The sequence below is a fragment of the Myotis myotis genome, unplaced genomic scaffold (genome assembly GCF_014108235.1).
Source record: "Myotis myotis isolate mMyoMyo1 unplaced genomic scaffold, mMyoMyo1.p scaffold_m19_p_1, whole genome shotgun sequence".
NCBI lineage: Eukaryota > Metazoa > Chordata > Mammalia > Chiroptera > Vespertilionidae > Myotis > Myotis myotis.
The window spans coordinates 8,931,944-8,953,408 of NW_023416313.1; the positions used below are offsets into that span (position 1 = coordinate 8,931,944).

At 46.0% G+C, this 21,465-nt stretch overlaps 1 protein-coding gene across 2 annotated transcripts; it reads left to right on the forward strand.

Moving 5' to 3' along the window:
- The first annotated feature begins 107 nt into the window (after positions 1 to 107).
- On the forward strand, positions 108 to 21,400 carry LAP3 (leucine aminopeptidase 3). 2 transcript variants are annotated; one of them, XM_036329709.1, is made up of 13 exons: positions 108 to 265; positions 2,777 to 2,892; positions 4,298 to 4,352; positions 4,802 to 4,907; positions 5,981 to 6,140; positions 7,415 to 7,615; positions 9,103 to 9,261; positions 11,776 to 11,900; positions 13,174 to 13,262; positions 14,089 to 14,191; positions 18,306 to 18,385; positions 20,016 to 20,125; positions 20,844 to 21,400. In XM_036329709.1, the coding sequence occupies exons 1-13, from the start codon at positions 164 to 166 to the stop codon at positions 21,031 to 21,033; spliced, it is 1,596 nt and encodes a 531-aa protein (XP_036185602.1). In that variant the 5' UTR covers positions 108 to 163; the 3' UTR covers positions 21,034 to 21,400. The 2 variants fall into 2 exon arrangements, with proteins under 2 accessions (XP_036185602.1, XP_036185611.1); XM_036329718.1 differs by having other exon boundaries at positions 7,451 to 7,615.
- The last annotated feature ends 65 nt before the right edge of the window (positions 21,401 to 21,465 follow it).

Here is a 21,465-nt window from a genome sequence, read left to right on the forward strand (position 1 = left end):
AAGCCCCGCCCCTAAACGCCCTCCAGCCCCGCCCACTCCTTGGTACCTGCCCCGCCCCCTGAGCGCGCGCCCGCCGCCCCGAAAGCTCCGCCCCCAGCCGCGCGCCCGCCCTCCATTCGCCACGTGCTCGCTGAAGGGCGGTGCTGGGGGCCGAGCCGAGAAGATGTTCTTGCTGCCTCTTCCGGCCGTGGGGCGAGTCGCCGTCCGACGTCTCGGGGTGAACCGTTTCTGGAGCCGAGGTTTCGGCACCGCAGACATGACGAAGGTGAGAGGCGGCGGCGGGATCCGGGGCCGCCCCAGGATGCCCTGCCCGCGGGCGACGGGGGCTTCGGGATGGGTCGAGGTCGCGGTGAACCCGGCTTCACCGAGTTGCCAAAATGGGCACAAAAGAAGAGGTCCCTCCCTTGGCAGAGCTCAGTCTGGGCACGGCCAGGGGTGGGGGCTGCGAGCACCCCGCGCATCTCCAGCCGGGCTTGGGTGCTGGGGTCCGCACTCCGGGCGCGCGAGCATGGCCCCAGCTGCCATTTCCTGGGCTCCCACTGTGTCATGCCCTTACTTCATTATTTGGGTAGTCCTCGCAGTAACCCCGGAAAACACGGTGCCGGTGTTGTTCCCCCCTTAGCTAGGAGGGAGCCCAAGTTTGCTGAGGCGAAAGGTCATCTAAGGTCCCAGAGTTGGTCTGGGCTCACCACCCGACCCGGTCCTCCGCTGCTGAATTCGGCCGGGAAAACGTGGGTAAGCTGCCTGCAGGGTTTTCTACGGGGACACAACGCCTCTAGGGAAAAGGGCTTTGCAGAGAGACCCATCTCTGCGTGAGATTAAAAGGAGAGGTCTCCGGGAAGAAACGCCTTCTGCACCCAATTGAACTCCAATTGAACTGGAAACGATTACGAAGATCACTGTTGGGCTGTGGAGGACCTGGGAAGGGGAGTTTATGGGTGGGAGGTGCACAAGATTGGGAGTCCAGAAATAAGCGACTGTCCCTGGCGAGGAATGTTCTAGAAAGGGCTTGAGCTCGGGGCTCAGGTTGTGTCAAATGGCGGGGGGACCAGACGCCTGTCCATGCTCTTTCCGGTATCCCACGACCACGTCCTCCCCAGGTAACACCGCCGTCCCTTCTCCAGTTCCCCACTTGGCTCCATGGGATCCCAGGAACAGCCGCCCTAGGAAAGCTAGAACCTGCAAAGGTTACCAACACCAAGGAAGCCCGCTTTCTTGGATGAAAGGACACGACTTGGTCTGAGTGCCAGTGTGATTTTGTAGAGAGGAGGGAGGCTGAGAGGAAGGTGTCAGGGTTCTCGCAGAGCTCAGTTGCACCCAGGCTAGTATGTCAGACCAGGTTTTGGTTTCCTCCTCTGTCAGGTGAGAAGACTGCACATTCTTTCCATCTCTCAGAGTTGCCTCCAGGCAGAAAACGTGTAAAGTCATAACTTGCCGGGCAAAGGCAGATAGCGGTTTCTGTGTTTACGTCCTCATTTCACTTACCTGAGGCCCGAGGGGGTGAGTTGCTTGGTGTTGGGCAGGATGCTCTGCTCCTGCCCCTCTCTGAGAAGTTGCATCTTTTCCCTCTTTCAGTCTATGACAGTGATGGTGAACCTATGACACACGTGTCAGAGGTGACACGCGAACTCATTTTTTTTGGTTGATTTTTCTTTGTTAAATGGCATTTAAATATATAAAATAAATATCAAAAATATAAGTCTTTGTTTTACTATGGTTGCAAATATCAAAAAATTTCTATATGTGACACGGCACCAGAGTTAAGTTAGGGTTTTTCAAAATGCTGACACGCTGAGCTCGAAAGGTTCGCCATCACTGGTCTATGAGCTGGGCCAGAGTTCTTAGTTTTGGCAGGTGCAGCCATTGGCTGTCCTGGGGTAGCACCCCTGCTTATCCGAGATTTGCCTTTGAAGGTTGTAGGAGAGGGAAAACTTCCTTTTGCTCTCCTGGATCCTGTGGCTGGACCGAAGAATTGAACAGACATCAGATGAACAGGAGAAAAGCAAACAAGTTCTGTTTGGTATTTTCGTGGATATGGGAGTCTTCGGGAGGAAAATAAAGACTCCAAAGCCTTTAGGCCCCCAAATGGATATACCTTTTTAAACAAAGAATGAAAAATTGTGGGGCAGTGATAGACAAAGGGGCTTGGGCTAGGGCAGTGCAGTGTGACACTGTGACTAGGAAATACATGTGGGGAAAGTATTGGAAGAGAAGGGTGATTTTAGTAGGTTTGTTTATACAGGTCCATTCTGCTGTCGACTCCCAGTCTCTGGCGATAACAATGTCCTCTTGCTAGTACAGAGAGAGCACCTTTCCCCTGGGAAATTTCATGGCCTGCTTTTGGGTAGAAAGTGGGAGGTCAGAGAACCCTTCCTATGTCTGTCTCCCGGGTACTGGTACCTGCAGCTCAAAGTAATATGACAAGTTCGGCATATTGTGGAGCGGCGTGTTCTGAACCCCTCTGACCTGGTTGCAGATGGAATTGGCTTTTTTAAACAAAACACCTTTCTGCTCTTATTTGACCGTGAAGGAAGGCCTTTATGTTGTGAGAACCCCTGGGAAAGGACCATGAAGCCCCAGGATACATAGTAATTCCAGTCTTGCTTGGCAAGAATTGGAAACATGTAGGCAGCATGTGAGTGTAGCTGACTCCCAGTACTACCTGCTTTTTTGGTTTTGTTCTCTCTGATGGGGACACAGTTTGCATGGAATTATTTGCTCCTTCCGGAATTTGGGGACCCAGATTAAGTCCCCCCCCCCCCACTCTTATTTTCAGGGACTTGTTTTAGGAATCTACAGCAGAGAAAAAGAAAATGATGTGCCACAGTTTACAAGTGCAGGAGAGAATTTTGATAAACTGGTGTCTGGGAAGCTGAGAGAAATTCTGAACATGTAAGTATTTGCCTACAGGTTCCAGGTTTCAAAATGCCTTGAAATAAAATAGGGTATTTCTTCTGTGCTCTGTTGTTAGCAGATGAAAATTCTCGGAAGCATGCTGGGCACTGTCGGTCATTGAAAGTGAAAGCGGGTGCCTCTGGAATGCACTTTGGTTCCTTGTGCTTCAGTATGGGTGGGTCTCCAGTGCTGGGAAGTCAGGCCACTTCAGCCATATTGCAGAGTTACTGTGAAAGACTGACCCAGAAGGGTCTGGAAAGTACCAGATTTCCTCAGTCCACCGTCCGGCCTCAGATTCACTTCCCCCCACCCTCATCCTACCCCCCACCCTCATCCTACCCACCAGGTCGCCTTCCCACAGCCTCTCTTTCTTCCTTTAGTTCCCCTTTGCTTATGGGAGACCTGGGTTGCTGGACTAGTTCAGAGCAGCCTAAGGGGGCCGCACCCTGCATTGCTTATCTGCAGTTTAGGGCTTCTCAAATGTGAGAGTACATGCCGGCCACCTGAGGGTGCGACGAGAATGCAGGTTCTCATTCAGTAAATCGGGTGGTCCTGAGATTTTGGCCTCTCTCGGATTCGCCAGCATCTAGAGAAGGTGGAGAAACACTGGGGTTTCCCAGTCCCGAGCTGCACGAATAGAAGTGTCAGCATAAGCCTCTGCAAGTACATCTTGTTCAGATCATAGATAATTTCTTGCATCTAATACATGTAGTCTAATAATGAGAGAAATTGCCTGATCATCGGATAACAGAATTCGCACCCCCACTTAATTTTTAGCAGTCACCCACTAGCGGACAGCCTTCCCCTGTGCCTTGATGAATTCATTAATCCCAAAGCTGACCTGTTAGAGTGCAGAACAGCCTGGCCTTCCTGATCGATAACTCTCAGCATTGCCACCTGGTTGGTTTGGAATACCACTGCCTGGTATCCCATTTGCAGATTAGCCCCCATAAATGACCTCCCACCAAACATACTGCAGTCAGCCCGGCCCCTGAGGCTGATGTCTTTATTAAAAAGAATTACGATTCTGCTCTCCTCTGCAGCCACGCATTGTCCATCCACGGCATTGCTTTCTGTATTTGTTTTCAAATAAGTTGGTGTTCACTCTAATAATCTATATGCTAAGTAGTTTTTGAGCTAGAATTAGAAGTGCTGCATCTGAGAAATCTGGCCCGAGAAAATTCTGTATTTTGATAAAAACATAAGTGCAGCAAATTCACAGAAGCAGCAGAGTATTATTTTTAATTTAAATTTTTATTTTTATTTTTGGCAGCAGAGTATTTTAATAATGTTAAATATATGCAGTTGAAAATTCTCGGAAGCATGCTGGGCACTGTATATATCACTTCTCAAAGGAACAGAGCAAACTAATGTTTTAAACAACTATTTCTTCTTGTTTCAGATCTGGACCTCCGCTGAAAGCAGGCAAAACCCGAACTTTTTATGGTCTGCATGAGGTATGAGATGAAGATAGGTTTGTCAAACCGTTAGTGAGCACCTACTATATGCCAAGGACTGTGACTGCATGGCCGGGCAGAAAATGTTGTATGGGATTGTGTCCTAGTATTAAGCCTTAAGTATTGTTTAAGATTGTATAGAGGTGACTTGCTGTCAGAAAGTATCGCCTCTCCTGTATCGCTTAATCTGTAGTTTCTTTTGTTTGCTGTGGGGGTTGGGGCACTCTTACATAGTAGAATTATTTACAGGATTGTCCTCACCCTCTACTTTTCAAACACACTTGTTATGAAATTTAAACAAAGTACAGGACTCAAAAAACCCAGCAATCAAATTTGACGCTGATTTTACCATGTGCTAAGGTTATGGTAGTTGACCTCAGAGACCATTCCCTGTGGAAAAGAATGCTTTAAAGATATAAAGTGGCAGATTTTGTGTGTTTCTGGAACAGGACTTCTCCAGTGTGGTGGTAGTTGGCCTCGGCAAAAAGGGCGTTGGTGTGGATGACCAGGAAAACTGGCACGAAGGCAAAGAGAACATCAGAGCGGCGGTTGCAGGTGATTTTCCTTTTAAGGTTTGATATTGGTGGAGATTCCTAAGGACCTACTCTTTAAGATTACTCTGTCTCCCCTCTTTTGGTCCCCAGACCATCACCACCCCTACCACGTTCACAGAGAAATAACTCATCTGCATGCGCAATTTCCCTTACCCGGCGTGCTCGGCCTTATATTAGATACAAACGGGGAGCTTGTGGAATTTTATTTTTCTGTTTCTTTAGCTTGTGTTTGGAGGTTTCACGGCCATTTGTTCATTCCCACAGAATTGACCTCAGAGGTTTTATTTTACTAGAAAGCTCTGGTGTGTTGATTTTCCCCCCCTTTTCTAATGCAACTTTAAGCCACACGGAGTCATCATATTTACAAATCAGAGAAAATGGATGCAAAGTGTGGGGTGCTTGTTTATCACTAGTTGCCAAAGGCCCCAGCTCCTCATGTGGCTGGTTTAACCATTGAGGTAGGTGCCTTTAGTCCCTGCAGAGCTGAGTGGCAGGACGAGGCCCTCACTGCAAACGCTGGTTAAGAAGCTGTGAGCAGCATTGCTGGGGTGGGGAGAATTAACTCCATTGGTCTTTGGCCCCCTGTGTACCATACATGCTTGTTCAATGTACTTTCAAAGTTCATGGTGACTGGTGATGTCATCCTTGTGATTTGGGAGTTTTGCTGACCTGATCTTAATAAAGTGCTGCGTTAATAATGGACTTTGCCCAGTCCCTTGGATGTAATTTCCATCTCATCACTTTGTCATTTTTAATCTGGCAAGTTCCTGGTGACTAGGACACTTCGCTTCATCAGGAAATCCTGGTGTTTCAGAAGTAATACTAGTTAGTAATCAGAGTAGCTCTGTGAGGAGCCAGACCAGTCATTTTATCCGTCAGCCTGTCCTCCCTGACCTCTAAGGTGTGTGCACACCCTCCTTTTATCTCAGAGGCATGGAGGCTCACAAAGGCCAAGTGTCAGAACTGGGATTCGAAGCCCGGTCCTGGTGTTTTCTCGGCACACTGCACCGTGCCTCTGCTATTCACGTTGTCTCTGACTGACTCCGATTTTCTGGTTCCTCTGTCCTTACGAAGCGGGGTGCAGGCAGTTTCAAGACCTGGAGATCTCTTCTGTGGAGGTGGATCCCTGCGGTGATGCCCAGGCAGCTGCGGAAGGAGCAGTGCTTGGTCTCTATGAGTACGATGACCTGAAGCAGAAGAAGAAGGTGGCCATATCAGCGAAGCTGCATGGAAGGTGAGGGAGCGAACCAAGATTGGGGTTGCATTCCTGGTGTCCTGACAGCCGGGCCTCCTGGACATGAGCTGCCTGCCTTTCAGTATCAGGCACTGCTGCATGGCCTGTCGCCATCTCCGCCGTCACCTTGGCCATTTTAAGAGTATGGTGCCTGTCCCCACGTTCTGCTCCTGGCTTTCGTCATGTGCGTGTCCCCCCATTACTCCCTGGCCCCTCCATGCTTGCTGATTACTAGGAAACCACACTGGGTTGGCTGCCCAAAGAGGAGGGAACAAGAGACCAGGTCCCAGTGGGTTTCAGCCCAGACAGTTCCCATTTCACCAGCACCTGCTGGCACTGTGCTCACCACCGGAGCTACACAGATGAAGGGATGCAGTGCTGGCCCTCGTGGTCTCCCGGAAAAACTCACCTCTCAGGAGATTATTGAGAACCTACCACCTTCCAGCTCTGTTCTGGGTTTTGGGAAACAAGGTCCCTGCTGTCAGGAACGGACCATGTGAGCCCTTCAGGAGATGGTGCTGTGGAGTGGGGATCTTGGCACAGCCTGGTGGTTGGCAGCTATGCTGTCGTGGTTAAGAGTGAGGGTTCTGCGACCCATCAGCGTGGCTCCCTCACTTACTGGCTGGCACCTCAGTTCCGGGCCCAAAGTGTCTCAGTGCTCCGTTTTCATTTGCTGAGTGGCATCGTAATTCCGATTTCATAGGGCTCATGACGATCGAAAGGCACAGCTGGCGAGTAAACCCAAACGAGCTCTTGGTCCAGCCTTGCTGCTCACATGAATTCCTACTGTGCACAGGAAGAGCTGGGGTCGAAACATGGCCACATCTTCTCTCTGTTAAAGCTGATTCTTGCCCTCTGGTGGGTTGGCGTTCGGAGCCCTTCCCAGGCAAAAATTAGGCAGAAAAGCCTTCAGTTCCCCATCAGCATTGAGCGGTACGTCCTCTACAGTTAGCACTCAGAGCGGCGTCACTCCTGATGCAGAGAAGGGGGACAGAATGGCCTTGCTGTGGAAACCTCTGTCATCAACTTGAGTGGTGGATCAGGGCCTCCAGACCCATCAGTCCAACCCCTTTTTTTATGCTGATGAGGATTCTGGGGTGACATGCTCACCTGGATCTCCCAGCTCGCACAGTGGGGGCCATGTTTTCTAGCTCTTTGCACGCCCCTATCGGCCACCCTGGGTCAGATCCCGGACAGTGAACCCAGTCCCCCGGGTCCACCATCTGTGTAGGCTTCCTATTTTTACAAGTTGCGACATGTCAGTGTCTCTATAGGTTGTCTGACAGTGACCCTGTACTTCCTTCCGCCAGCGGTGACCTGGAGGCCTGGCAGAAAGGGGTCCTCTTTGCTTCCGGGCAGAACCTGGCACGCCAGTTGATGGAGTCTCCTGCCAATGAAATGACACCAACCAAATTTGCCGAAATCATTGAGAAGAATCTCAAAAGTGCTAGTAGTAAGACAGAAGTCCACATCAGGTACTTCAGGATGATGTCTCAGACTCACAGGAAGCTACAGCCAGGAGGAGCAGGGGTGCAGAGACCCCCTTGGGAAACCACAGGGAGCAAAGGGCAGCCGGCCAGAACCAGGGAGGGACAGGTGGGCGTAGTCTAACACATTAAACTAGACACTGCGCCAGACCCACTCGGGTGTAGGCGTGTACAAACCAAGGAAGTACAGTGCTTCCAGGAGGGCAGCCCTTTCATAAAACATCCAGGGCTGAGTTTGTGAGTAAAAATCCCCATATGATACATGTAGACTTGCTTCTTTTGAAGTGGTTTTTTTATTGCCATACCTCCCATTTTTATATTCTTTTTTTTTTTTTAATATATTTTTATTGATTTCAGAGCAGAAGAAAGAGGGAGAGATAGAAACATTAATGATGAGAAAGCATCATTGATTGGCTGCCTCCTGCATGCCCCACACTGGGGATTGAGCCCACAACCTGGGTATGTGCCCTGACTGGGAATCGAACCCTGACCTCCTGGTTCATAGGTCAACGCTCAACCATGGAGCCACACTCGCTGGGCCATTTTTTTATTCTTTTCCCTCTGAAATTCGGTGGCCACCTCTCCATAATGCAGTCCTACTTTAATAGTTTCAACGAGTAGATAAGCAGTCAAGAGGAGCATTCCTTGGATATGGCTACTGCTGGTCGGCCTGAAGGGGTGTAGGATTTCCCCCGGCCTAGTTACAGTGGATAGAAGGCAGTACAGAGCCCTTTTGTACCCCAGCCCGGAAGAATAGCGATGTGGCCTCTGCGGTCTGATTGGCACACAGGACTGTTCCCGTTCTATTACCCCTGTTGGTCCTGTGCTTGTGAAGTAATAAGTAATTAGTTTCTCTACTACAATCAGACATCTGGAACTGGGATTGAAATCTGAGAAATAGTGTGACAACATGGAAAAGACTGGATTCCAGCAACTATAAAAACACAAAGAAAGAGGATATATTTATATAAACAGAAACAGTAAAGTATAGCTTTGCTGTGTTTTTTGTTGTTGTTGTTGGTTGATTGTTTTTGTCTTTTTTTAGAAATACCAAAAAGTAAAGCAATGGACCCCTAACTATCTTTAAGTACCCTTTATGGTCTCAGCCTTATCTGTACACTAAAACTTTAAAAATATGTGAGTAGGTGGGGGGGGGGGGACCAAGTAATTATTTATTGACTATGCATTATTATCTGACATTATATTATGTACCAGGGATGAATTCTCGTAGTAATTCTGTAGCTGATCTTTTGAGGGAGGTGTAATTGACCTAATTTTATAGATGAGGAAACAGACTCAAACAAGTAATTTGCCCAAAAATGAGAGCAACTAGAACATGTTAATCGAAGCACTGATGTATGCATATTTTAACAGCTTGTACATTAGACTTTGTTAAACATGGATGAGCTTTTTCTGAGTTATTTTGAAATAGAGACAACAAAGTGTATTTACCTTTTCCCCTTTCTATCCTGTAGACCCAAGTCTTGGATTGAGGAACAGGAAATGGGATCATTCCTAAGTGTGGCCAAAGGGTCCGATGAGCCTCCAGTCTTCCTGGAAATTCACTACAGAGGCAGCCCCAATGCAAGTGACGCGCCTCTGGTGTTTGTTGGGAAGGGAATTACCTTCGATAGGTAGGTCTGTATGGTATCTGTGCTTTGTGTTTTGGTGAATGCTTTGCATGCACGTGTATTATTTGATGTATGGTTGGTTCGCTTCCAAAGCATAGTGTTTGGTCATCTCGTATATGTTCACTTTGTTTTTTGTTTTTTTATTTTTATTTTTTTCATATATGTTCACTTTGAATGTGTTAAGTTGCCATTTATAAAATGTTTACTGTGTATCAGAGACTGTGAGGCATTTTACATAGATTAGCCCTGACCTGACCCCTAGGAAGTAGGCACTGCGGACCTTCTACAGGTAAGAAATGTGCTTATTGGTCATTGGTGTGTCTTTAGTGCAGTGTCTGTCAAATCTTTTGCTCTTCTTAGAAACGTTTTTTAATAAGTGTATTCTAGATGCAAGTTCTTTTTCAGATGTATACATATTGAAAATACAGTTTTCCTATTCTGAGGCATGCCTATTCGTTTTCTAAGTGGCACCTTTCAAAGAGCAGTTTTAAATTTTGATGAAGTGTAATTTATCCATTTTCAGTTTTATCCATTTTCATTTTCAGTTTTATCCATTTTCAGTTATAGTTCCTGTTTCTTTTTACATTTAAGAAATGATTGCCAAAGTCTGTGTGTGTTTTTCTGTAAGTCTTATGGTTTTAGCTTTTAGGCTATGATCCATTTTGATTTTTTGTGTATGGTGTGAATGCATTGAGGCTCTTTTTCCCCTTTTTTCTTTCTACATGGATATTCATTTGTTTTAACACCATTTGGTGAAAAGACTATCCTTTCCCCATTGAACTCTGCCAGTACCATTTTGAATCAATTGACCATATAATCGTTGGTCTATCTCTGTTCTGTGTCCTTCCATCAGGACCTTGTGACCAAGTATCTTGATTACTGCTGCCCTGTCCTGAGTCTAGTAATTGAGTCCTCCAGCTTTGCTCAGCTATTTCAAAATGACGCTGGCTGTGTCCTTGGCAATTTGCATATCAGTTTTAGAATCTACCATTTTTTTATACACATCTGCTGGGATTTTGATTGAGATAGACTTTTTATAAAATAAAAATTTGGTAGTTGTATGCGTAATGAAATGAGAGGATAAAACTGATATAAGGAGACCTGAGTATGTAGGGCCATGACACACATCTGAATGACAGACAGTGGTAGCCTCAACTAGGATGGATGCAGTAGAAAAGAAGTGGATGCATTCCAGAGAGATCTAGAAGATGAGCAAAGATAACTGCTGCTCTTTGGTTACTTTATTTTTCATTTTTTAAAAATATTTTTTTATTGATTTCAGAGAGGAAAGGAGAGGGAGAGAGATAGAAACATCAATGATGAGAGAGAATCATTGATTGGCTGCATCTTGCACATCCACTACTGGGGATTGAGCCTGCAACCCTGGGCTGGGAATCGAACCATGACCTCCTGGTTCTCATAGGTTGATGCTCAACCACTGAGCCACACTGGCCGGGCTGACTGGTTACTTTAGAATGAGAGTCCTACACATAGAGATTGTAATTCCCAGAACAGAAGTGGTCTTGAGAAAAAAGTGGCGTGTAGGTAGGACACCTGATGAACCAGCGTGCTCCCTTTGCCCCCAGGGGGCTATTCCTGTACTTCTTGGACCAAGAATGTGTTTCTTATTCTGAGTCAGTGGGTAATCATTAATTCTAGGTGTAAGCGACAGCCTTCTAACTGTCAAGTGCTTCTGCGGTGAGTGAGAATTAGGACCTGGTTTGTTATGAAAGAGACCTCCATGCAGGGAGTAGACCATCCAGAGTCACCAGGGCGTCAGCAGCAGATCCCAGAACTCGAAGTCGAAACCCCAACTCTGCCCAGCGTGCAAAAAAGCAAGTGCTTTCTGAGTTCATGCATCCAAAGCAGAAAGTCACTAGTTAATTATAGAGGCCTATTTGGGAAGTGGTTTCGGTTTCTTGCTGATTGAAACCCTTGTCAGCTCTCATGTGTGAGCGCTGTCCTCAAGGCTTTGGGTCAGCACCTTCCTTTGCTGGTCCTGGTTCCAGTTGCATTTTGCCATTAGCAGGACCTAGCACACCTTGGGGTGTTGGAGGGAATTGTTCTCCCCGTCCTTCTGTGGGGTAAGACCCTCCCAGTCTTCTATGAGCTTGTCGGCTCTCCTTAATAGGTGGTGACTTTCAGGACCAGTGAGTTGATTTGAGTCATAAAATTTGCTGAAGAGACAAATCTATGTGGGGCCAGGAGTTAACGAGCCAATACTGAGGTGGAATTTGAGTTGCGTTGATGACACGATGTAGTGTTTTAGGGGCACCATTTAAATTTAATTCAAATAGAAACAAAATGAGCTAAGACCCCCGTCTGTAGTTTTATAAAGACGGCAATATCATCTTTGAAAATGTTGCAGTCATTCAGATTCTCGATTAGAAATTTGAATTTCTCTGCCAGGTAGATGGTGCCTTTGTGTGGTAGCTAACCCTCAGTGTATGCACTCTTTTTTAAGACAGTGGCCCTCTTCTTTGTGTTAACATCACACGTTGTCCGTTTCCCCCATAGTGGTGGCATCTCCATCAAGCCTTCTGCAAATATGGACCTCATGAGGGCTGACATGGGAGGAGCTGCCACCATCTGCTCAGCCATCGTGTCCGCTGCCAAGCTCAATCTGCCCATTAACCTCATTGGTGAGTGGGCCAGGGGGTGGTGGGGGGTGTCCTGGAAACGAGTCCAGTGGTAGAACTGAGATAACACACATGGTTTCCTCTCAGCCGAACAGATCAAGAAACGGTTTTGAAATAGCTTTTCATCAAGCAGAAGCTATTTAGCTGGAATAAGTCTTTCTTGTCTGGACTGATTGAGTTAACTGTACTTTGCAATCATGGGCTGTAGCTAGAATAGATTTGTTTTACTTCTGCAAAAAGTGGTTAGCAGTCAGGGGCACATCAAGTCAAGTTTGTGGTTTCCTCCAGCAGAAGGTGCCCAGTCGTCAGGGTGGAAGGACATGGATGATCATTTAGTGATTACAGCATAGGGTTGTGGCCGATTAAAATGCCACAACACACAGGAAATGCTTGAAACTGAAAAAGGGCGCTGTACACGCAGCTCTTGGTGCAGTGCACGATGCCAGAATCAATGCTGGGAGTCTGCCGTGTTTCAGAGAAGTGGGGAGGAGGGGAGACCTGCCCAGTGTATCACCTCCGTAGCACGGAAATTAGAATGGGATCCAGGTCTGTCTGACATCCCCCAGCCCCCTTTAATATCACAGTCCCCTTTTTTTGCTAAAGTATAAGTAGCAGACATCCTGACTTATCACCCCTGAATACTTCAGCTTGTGCTCTTAAAAAGGACATTCTAGGTAATGACAATATCATTATTATTTCCAAAGACTGATACAGTAACCTAATTCAAATTTCCCAGTTGTCTAAAAAATGTTCATTGTGTGTGTATGTATACACACACCTATTTATTTTTTGAAAACTAGGAGCTAGAGAAGGCTCACACATTGCCTGTGATTGCCATGTCTCTTTAATTTTCTTTAATCTAGAACCCTAACCTGCCCTTTTTCCCTCTCATGACATTGGTGGTTTTGAAGGGTCCAGGTTCCAGGATTTGGATTAATTTGGTTGTTTCATGATAGAATCAGGGTAGGTGATGTGTTCTGTTGCTGATAGGTATGTCACTTGGGTCATGGATGATGCTACATTTGATCACTTGGTTAAGGAGATATGACCTCCTTAGAAGCCTGCAAGTTAGAGTAGATCAGTCCTTTTCATGGATTTTTCTAAAGATATAATTTACCTGCAAACACATCAGAGTAAAGTAACGGCTGTAGATGAATGACGAAATTTAAGAGTGGCATGGCATGCCTCCGATGGCCCGCCAGGGGCATCTCTCCTGTGGGTGGCATATTTGGATGCAGCACATTCCACGTTCCTTCATTTGTTTTTTTCCCAATAGGTTTGGCCCCTCTTTGTGAAAACATGCCCAGTGGTAAGGCCAACAAGCCTGGAGATGTCGTTAGAGCCAGGAATGGAAAGACCATTCAGGTTTGTAAATGGAAGACACAGCCCTCCCCATTCTGGCGTTCCTAAGGGAACCCCCAGCAGCCTCACAAACGCACCGTGAACGGGTGCAGAGTGCAGACTCCATGTAGGGGGGAGGTGTATTCATTTCAAGAGGCTTTTCATGCAAAGTCAAAAGTATTTCTTTATGGGAATTCTAAGAATGTTTTCCTACCTTATTCCTTCTACATCCTGTCAACTATACACACAGAATACCGTGAATTTGCAGTGAGCCCCTCAGAGCACAGCAGAGCAGTGAAAGTACAGCTGTTTTTTTTAATGCACCTGTGCCATGATCAACTCTCTCCATGTAGGTGTGTGTGGGGAGGGGGGAGGACACTGTCCTGAGTCATGGGCACTGCACTTCTGGGTACATGGGTGTACACACGCTGCCCATAACCATCGGGCCTCTTTGAAAGAAGGGAACCTGTATATGTAAAGTTGTTGAAGCGACAGAGTTCTTGGGTTTGGAGGTTCAGGCTGCCACCTCGCTGTCATTTTCTTAAACGCTTCAGCTTATTTGTTTTTGGAAATCCTGAAATCTTTACCCCTTCTGTTAGAAACTTGTTGATATAATGGACCAGATACTTTCTATTGATTTCAGCTTCCAGAGTCATCAGCTCTGGTACAGGGGCTATTAACTTATATTTGCTCCTCAGATTAATCATATGCCTTATTCTAACTGAAGTAGAAGCATGTTTTTGAAGCTCGGTGAAAAACATCGCACCAGCTCTTTCTCACTTTTGAGTTGAGTGTCTAGTTCTGATGTCCGTGCTTGTGCTAACACTCTCTTTTACCTTCCTCTTTGCAGGTGGATAACACCGATGCCGAGGGGAGACTCATCCTGGCCGACGCGCTCTGTTACGCGCACACCTTTAACCCAAAGTTAATCATCAATGCCGCCACCCTAACAGGTCAGACAGCCTGCTCGCCCTGCCTTTGTGTGAGGAAAGTCTCCTGTGTTGGCGCAGAGCACACGCTGTGCTCAGGGCAGGGTTTACTGAAGTTTGCATTCAGAGATCTTTCACCAGCGCAGTTGTGTGGCAGTTGTAAACCGCTTTGAACGTGCCAGACTGTAGCTTTAAAACAAGAACTAACAAGTGGGTCAGATCAGCCCTTCCAGAGTGATATCTAAAAACAATATTGAGAGACGTTTTGTTACGACGACCATTTGATACAGATCTGAAAAGATAAATCCCAAAATCAACAGTTTTTTGAAATTAATCATGATGTGTCTGATGGCACTGAGCTCTCTGAACTTTTTTTTTTTTTTTAATATATTTTATTGATTTTTTACAGAGAGGAAGGGAGAGAGATAGTGAGAAACATCGATCAGCTGCCTCCTGCACTTCTACTGGGGATGTGCCCGCAACCCAGGTACATGCCCTTGACCGGAATCGAACCCAGGACCTTTCAGTCCGCAGGCCGACGCTCTATCCACTGAGCCAAACCGGTTTCGGCTCTCTGAACTTTTTGTACTAGACGTTATACAGAAATAAAAACATTGTGGGGGCGGGGGGGGTAGCAAGATCCTCATTTAACGTAGGCAGGGCTATGTGTTGTGAAGCAGGTTGGCTTTAAGGCCAACCCAGGGTGACTCCCAGCTGTGCCCCTTACTAGGCCGTCAGCCTTGGGCAAGTTACTTGACCCCTTGAGCATCAATACCTGAGGGCACATTTGTTTGCCCAATTGTGAAGGATCAATACCTGAGGGCACGTCTGTTTGCAGAGTTGTGAAGACTGGAGGGAGTTTTGGGCAAGCCCCTTTAAGATAGCGCCCGCATAGTGCGTAAAATCCTGAGGGGCTGACAGCGGGCCTGGCCTTATTGCAGAAACCCTGTGTTCATACTCGTTCATCCAACAGTTCTCTTTCTGGGGATTCATTCCGTCTGTGCCTCTTTGAAGATTAAAATTCAGAACATTTTTCATCCTTCGTTCTTATTCTTCCCCTGGTCATGTGAGCCTGCACTTTAGCAGAGCTCTTCGCCCTCTGTGTGGGTCTGGCAGTGGTGCACAGATGTACTGCTGAGTCCTTTCTAAAGCTGGCATTAAATTATGTAACTTCCTAGTCTTTGTTTCCCTGTTCAGTTCAGCCAACGCTTTAAGCTGAATGATGGAGGTGCTGGGGTGGGTGTTTGGGAGCCATGATGAGGTGGGTGGTAACACATCTTTCTGTAAATGAGGAATCACAGCCCCCTTTCTTTCCCAGTCTGAGGGTTTAAGAAGGTTTGAAATTGAAAGTTGGCCCAGGTAACTAAGGACAACCTAATGGGTGAGCCCTCAGACCTCCTTGGCCATTGCCTTGGCTGAAGGCTGTGTATAATTCACTTCAGTGCCCCAAGTACTCACTGAGTTCCTTGTAAGTTTGAACTGGGGTTAAAGGGGAGAATGAGAAACAGTTTCCAACCCCGAGTTCATGGCAGAAGGAAGTACATAGTCTTTAGAGAGAACGAATCTGATTTTAAAACTTACTCTCTTCTTAATAGCATGCAACTTTGGACAGTTACCTCATCTGTAGAAGAGGTATAATAGCCCCTTGTTCATAGAGGGGTTTCTGAAGTATATCTAAAATCATCTTTAGAGCCCTGGTCCCAGTTGGATCATCCTATATATTAAAGAGCTAATATGTTAATTAGACCGAACAGCAGAACAACTGTGCGGATGACGTTCTGGATGAAGCCAGGGCTGTGGGGGCTGAGCCCCTTGCACGAATTTGGTGCATCAGGCCTCTAGTATTAAATATCAAGTTATCATTTTCTATTCCTTTAAGAAAACATATCATGTTCTTGTTTGAGGTTAGTGCTTATCTTTCTCTGAGACATTTAAACACTGATGCAAAACTTTTGGGGTGGATAGGAATGTTTTGAGGACAAATGTATAAGTATGGAAAAACCACTGACTTTAAAACTAAAGTATTAATGAGTGTGTGTACCCCAAGTCACATAGGCAGGGATTAGCCAACACCTGTCATAGTAACTGGTATACAGCGGGTACATATTTAACTGTTAGTGGCTGGGGTTAGAGGTGGGCCAGAGCAGATGTGAGTGGCAGTCAGCAGATCCTCTGACAGCTGAAGTTGCAGGTGACCAGCATAAGCAGCTGAGTTAAAAGGTGCGTGGGAGCCTGTGCAACTGGGGATTTGAAGGGCTGGGAGGTCAGGCACCTTGTCTGAGAAGCACTGGGGTCTGATGGAGGAGGCATCACCGAGTGGAAGGAAGCGCATCCCAGCAGCCAAGAGCACACGTGTGTGGGGGCTCATGGGGGCAGCAGCGGTGAGTGGGATGGAGAAGAGCACATTTTGGCTGGGGGGTGCGGTGGGTGACCCATGAGGCCGACGTGCTGATAGGTGCCAGACCCAGGCTGGCCTTGGCGTGTTGCAGGGTTCTGTCCTGAGCCAGTGCAGTAGGAAGTACTGAAGAGTGTTAAGCATGGAGACAGTAAGGTCATGTTTGTACATGAAAGGGACCCTCCTGCAGTGTCAGAGCGGATTGGAGAAGGGCCATTGGGCTACTGAGCGGTGTGTAGTTGATCCCTGTGGATGTGTAAATGTGTGTTTTAAAGATGAATATCACAGTATCTACGATTGGCTTCAAAATCTCTTGGGTATGGGGTGTAGATGAAACAAGTCTGCTATGAGTTGATCGTGTTGATGCTAGCTAATGGGTACCTGTGTGTTCATTATGGTATTCTTTTTACTTTGTGTATATTTGAAATTTTCTACAAGTTTTGTTAAAAGACTATTATAATCTAGAGGTAGCAGTCGTGGTGGAGGGAAGTGAACATAGGTTTGAGAGAATTGGGAGGGAAAGGGTAACAAACCTGAAAGAACAAATGGCCCAAACAGACCCAAGTTGCCAAATGTCCTGCAGAAGGCACAGGGGGGTCAGACACTGAAGGGCTGCTCCCTTCCCTGGAAAGAGACAGTTTAATCACTGTGGTGCTGTGTGTGGTCAGTGCCATTAACCACATTCACAAAATGAAATGATGGCTCTAAACTTTATTTCTGAAGTCAGCCAATAGGACATAGCATTGTTGGAGAAGAAAACAAAGATGAAACAAATGAATATGATAAAATAACAGACTTTTTTAAAAAAAGGCATCAAACTCTTGTAGCAGATACTTACTGAGATGTGATTTGAAATATTGAAAAATTAGAGATGCCTCAGTACCCAATAAGTAAATTTTGGTATTTCTACTCAGTGGACTTTTGAAATCATTAAAACTACGTTCAAACATCCTATATAATAAAAGGCCAATATGCAAATCAACCAAATCGCCAAATGACCGGTCACTATGATGCACACTGACCACTAGGGGCACATGCTCAATGCAGGAGCTGCCCCCTGGTGGTCAGTGCATTCCTGCAGGGGGAGCACTGCTCAGCCAGAAGCCCAGAGCCGGGCTCACAGCTGGTGAGCACAGCGGCGGTGGTGGGAGCCTCTACCACCTCTGCTGCAGGCGGGCAGTAAGAAACGAGGGGTCCTGGACTGCAAAGCCCCGGACTGCGAGAGCCCTGGACTTCGAGAGCAATGTCTGACTGCCAGCTTAGCCGGGGTCCTGGACTGTGAGAGGGCGCAGGCCAAGCTGAGGGACCCTCTTCTCCCCCCCCCCCCCCCCCCCGCATGAATTTCGTGCACCGGGCTTCTAGTTTGTTTATAAAAGAGGAATGAAACTTTAAACATAAAAGGAAGAACATGTATTTGGACATATACAGTGTGGTCTTAATTATGGTTTTCTTTGTTTAGAAAAAATCTGAAAGGAAATATTAAAAAATGTGATGGTTATCCCTGAGATGGGGTTATTGGTGATATTTAATATTACTTCTTTTGCATTTTTCTCTAATAATTGAAGGTGAATTGTGGCTTGAGAAACTGGAAAGCTATATAGTGTAAGGATTTCCTAAGGTTATCTATTTCTGGAAATGAGGGGGACATTTAATAGGGTTAGAGCTAAAGTTTTGGTGGGAGTAGCAGAGAGACCCATCGTGTGTGAAGAGACGGAACATTGACCCAGAATATGTGTCTTGCAGGTGCCATGGACATAGCTTTGGGCTCTGGCGCCACTGGGGTCTTTACCAATTCATCCTGGCTGTGGAACAAACTATTTGAGGTAGGAATAATACATAGAGACCTAAATTGTGGAGATGGTTATTCTAGCCTTAGAATGATAAAGTTCTTCAATCACTGTGTTAGAATGATTTTTGTGCCTTTGAATAGAAAATGCAATAAATTTGATTCATTATGCTTTGGGTTTTCTATAAATGTCTCAAAATAATGGGTATGATACCACCCTCATCCTCTCCTCCAGTAGCCTCACAATGACGTGACAGTAACTCCCAAATACCATGGCCATAGAGTCTCTGAGGTAGAAAAGGTAATGCGGGCAGCTTTGTAAAGGAAGTGGCCTTTAATGAATGAGTGTCATGAGCAAAGTAGGCAAGCATATAAACAGGGCTCGCCTGGTCCATGAGTAGGGGTGATAAGGATGCCTCCGGCTGTGCCTCCTCTGCGCCTTCACAGCCAGCCTCCTCCAACAGCTGTCTCCTGTCACCACCACCCCTGTCCCGGCCCCCGGCTTTCACTCACTGCCATCAGCTTTCCCCTGCCAGCCTCACTCTGTTAGCCTCGCTTAGACTGTGCAGAGGCCGCGTGTAACGCTGACCTTTTGGTGACACCCCATCTTGGCCTCTGTGATAGTCTCTGGTCCCTTTCTTCACTGACTTCTCTGCCAGTGTTTTCCTTTGTCTACCCCTTTGGTGGGTGTTCAGTCACGGGCCACCGGCCCTTCCTGCTGTCCACGGTCCGCACTGGAAGCTCATCTGTTCCGGGGCTTCAGCTCGCCCCTCCGATGATTAGTCCCATCTCGCTCCCGAACTCCAGGCCCTGCATCCACTTGGCTACCAGGCAGCTCCATGTGGCACCTCATTCTTTCAACAAGTAACTGTGCCAGTAGGAGCAAATACAAAATGTCCCTGACTACATTCTTGATGTTGGTTTAAGGTCCTAAACTTCTTTTCACCCTGAACTGCTTCCTTTTCATCTTTGTCTTCTCCCCATTTGTGAACCCCCACCCCCTCCTCCATGATATCAGCTCAGTTGTCTCCTCCCAGGCTGGGCCGTGGGCCTCCCCTCTAGCCTCCCCTGCATCCAGTGTCTCTATCTTAGCACCCACGACACTGTCAGGTTTTTAAAAATATGTAGGCAACTTTGAAAAGAATCAAAGTGGTATGTGCAACATTATTTAAATAACTGAGACCCTTAATATTAGTCTGATGATATTAGCAAATGCCCTACAAATTTGTGGGATTGTTTTATAACATACTTGTTTCTTCTTATAATTCTTAAGTAAATGTTTTAATTAATAATAAAATGATTGTGGAACCTGCTATGTAGCTTGATGTTCTAGAGCAGTGGTTCTCAACCTTCTGGCCTTTAAATACAGTTCCTCATGTTGTGACCCAACCATAAAATTATTTTCGTCGCTACTTCATAACTGTAATGTTGCTACTCTTATGAATCGTAATGTAAATATCTGATATGCAGGATGGTCTTAGGTGACCCCTGTGAAAGGGTCGTTCGACTGCTAAAGGGGTCGCAACCCACAGGTTGAGAACCGCTGCTCTAGAGTAATAGGTCAGAACAGCTCTTTTCTTCCTGCATTGAACACCCACATTCAGAGCCACGTTTACCTAATCCCTTACATCATCCACTCTTCCAACTTGTGCCTGTTCCCTCTGTAGGCCAGTGTTGAAACAGGGGACCGTGTCTGGAGGATGCCTCTCTATGAACATTATACAAGACAGGTTGTAGACTGCCAGCTTGCTGATGTGAATAACATTGGAAAATACAGGTATGTAAATGAGCTATAAAAGTGCATTTTCCCAACCAGCATTGGTTGCCAGCGTGACCATTTTCAGTTTTAGTTCTGTTCACAAAAGGTTTAACTGTCCAGTTTTCTTTTGTAGTGCTCATAAGCACTAATTTCTAATGTCTTTAATTTTAAGGCATTTCCCAGTTGGTTCTCAAAATTTTGCATATTTTCAAATCTAAAGGTCATTTTTGACAAATGGTAAGGGAAAGAGTTGGATAATATAGGAATTCATTGCCTTGGGAAAAGGGATATGGAATTTATCCTTTACTGCTTAAAGCTATGTCTAAAGCCCTGGCCAACACGGCTCAGTTGGTTGGAGTGTCATCCTTGCACCAAAAGTTTGCAAGTTAGATTCCTGGTCAGGGCACATACCTAGTTTCAGGTTTGGCCCTCGTTTGGGGCACATACGAGAGGCACCCAGTCAGTGTTTATCACTTCAATGTTTCTCTCTCTCTGTCACTCTCTCTCCCTTCCTCTCTCTAAAATCTATAAACATATCCTCAGGTGAGGATTTAAAAAAATTAAATCTATGTTTGAAGTAAGTATGTGGAAGTGATTTCTGGGTTAACTTCTTAATAGGTCTCATAAGCTTGACTTTTGCTCTCTGGTCATAGACTCTCCTTAGCAAGAATGGAGGATCTTAATAAAACGTTCTGTGCACGTGCAGATGAGGTAACAACCATTTCTGTCTTTTCAGATCCGCAGGAGCATGCACAGCTGCAGCGTTCCTGAAAGAATTTGTGACTCATCCCAAGTGGGCACATTTAGACATAGCAGGCGTGATGACCAACAAAGACGAGATCTCGTATCTGAGGAAAGGCATGACCGGGAGGCCCACGAGGACCCTGATCGAGTTCTTGGTTCAGTTCAGTCAAGACAGTGCTTAGTTCAGATACCGTAAAACTCCTTCATTCCATCTTAAGTGGGCAGTTGAGCTTCAAAATATTTTGCAATGAATGAAAATCTTTTAAAGGAAAAAAGGATGCTGTTTAAAAATGTAGAACAAAATGAAATTTCTATGCCTTGATTTGTTTTCTCATTTTTATGCAGAGATTTTAAAATGTAAAGCTAGTATCTTGCTTGGAAAACATTTTTAAGATAGCCTATATATGATGATTGAATTTTTAAAAAACTAATCACTTTTCAGAGTATATGTTTTTAATTGAAGAGCAAAGTTGTATTTCAGATTTGTGATGCCAGGAACATGAGTTACTATGAAGTTGTCAGAAACAATAAATCCAGCTTTTTGCGCTCCTTGGTGTGGCTCTGATATTTCCTGACGTATTACTACTATAAACCCAGTGATGACTGTAACAGAA

Excerpts from the sequence above, each read along its gene's own strand:
- LAP3 (XM_036329709.1), top strand. The coding sequence starts at position 164 with ATGTTCTTGCTGCCTCTTCCGGCCGTGGGGCGAGTCGCCGTCCGACGT. Across the intron at positions 4,908-5,980 it reads CATCAGAGCGGCGGTTGCAG|CGGGGTGCAGGCAGTTTCAA; the intron begins GTGATTTTCCTT and ends GTCCTTACGAAG. Across the intron at positions 13,263-14,088 it reads GGAATGGAAAGACCATTCAG|GTGGATAACACCGATGCCGA; the intron begins GTTTGTAAATGG and ends TCCTCTTTGCAG.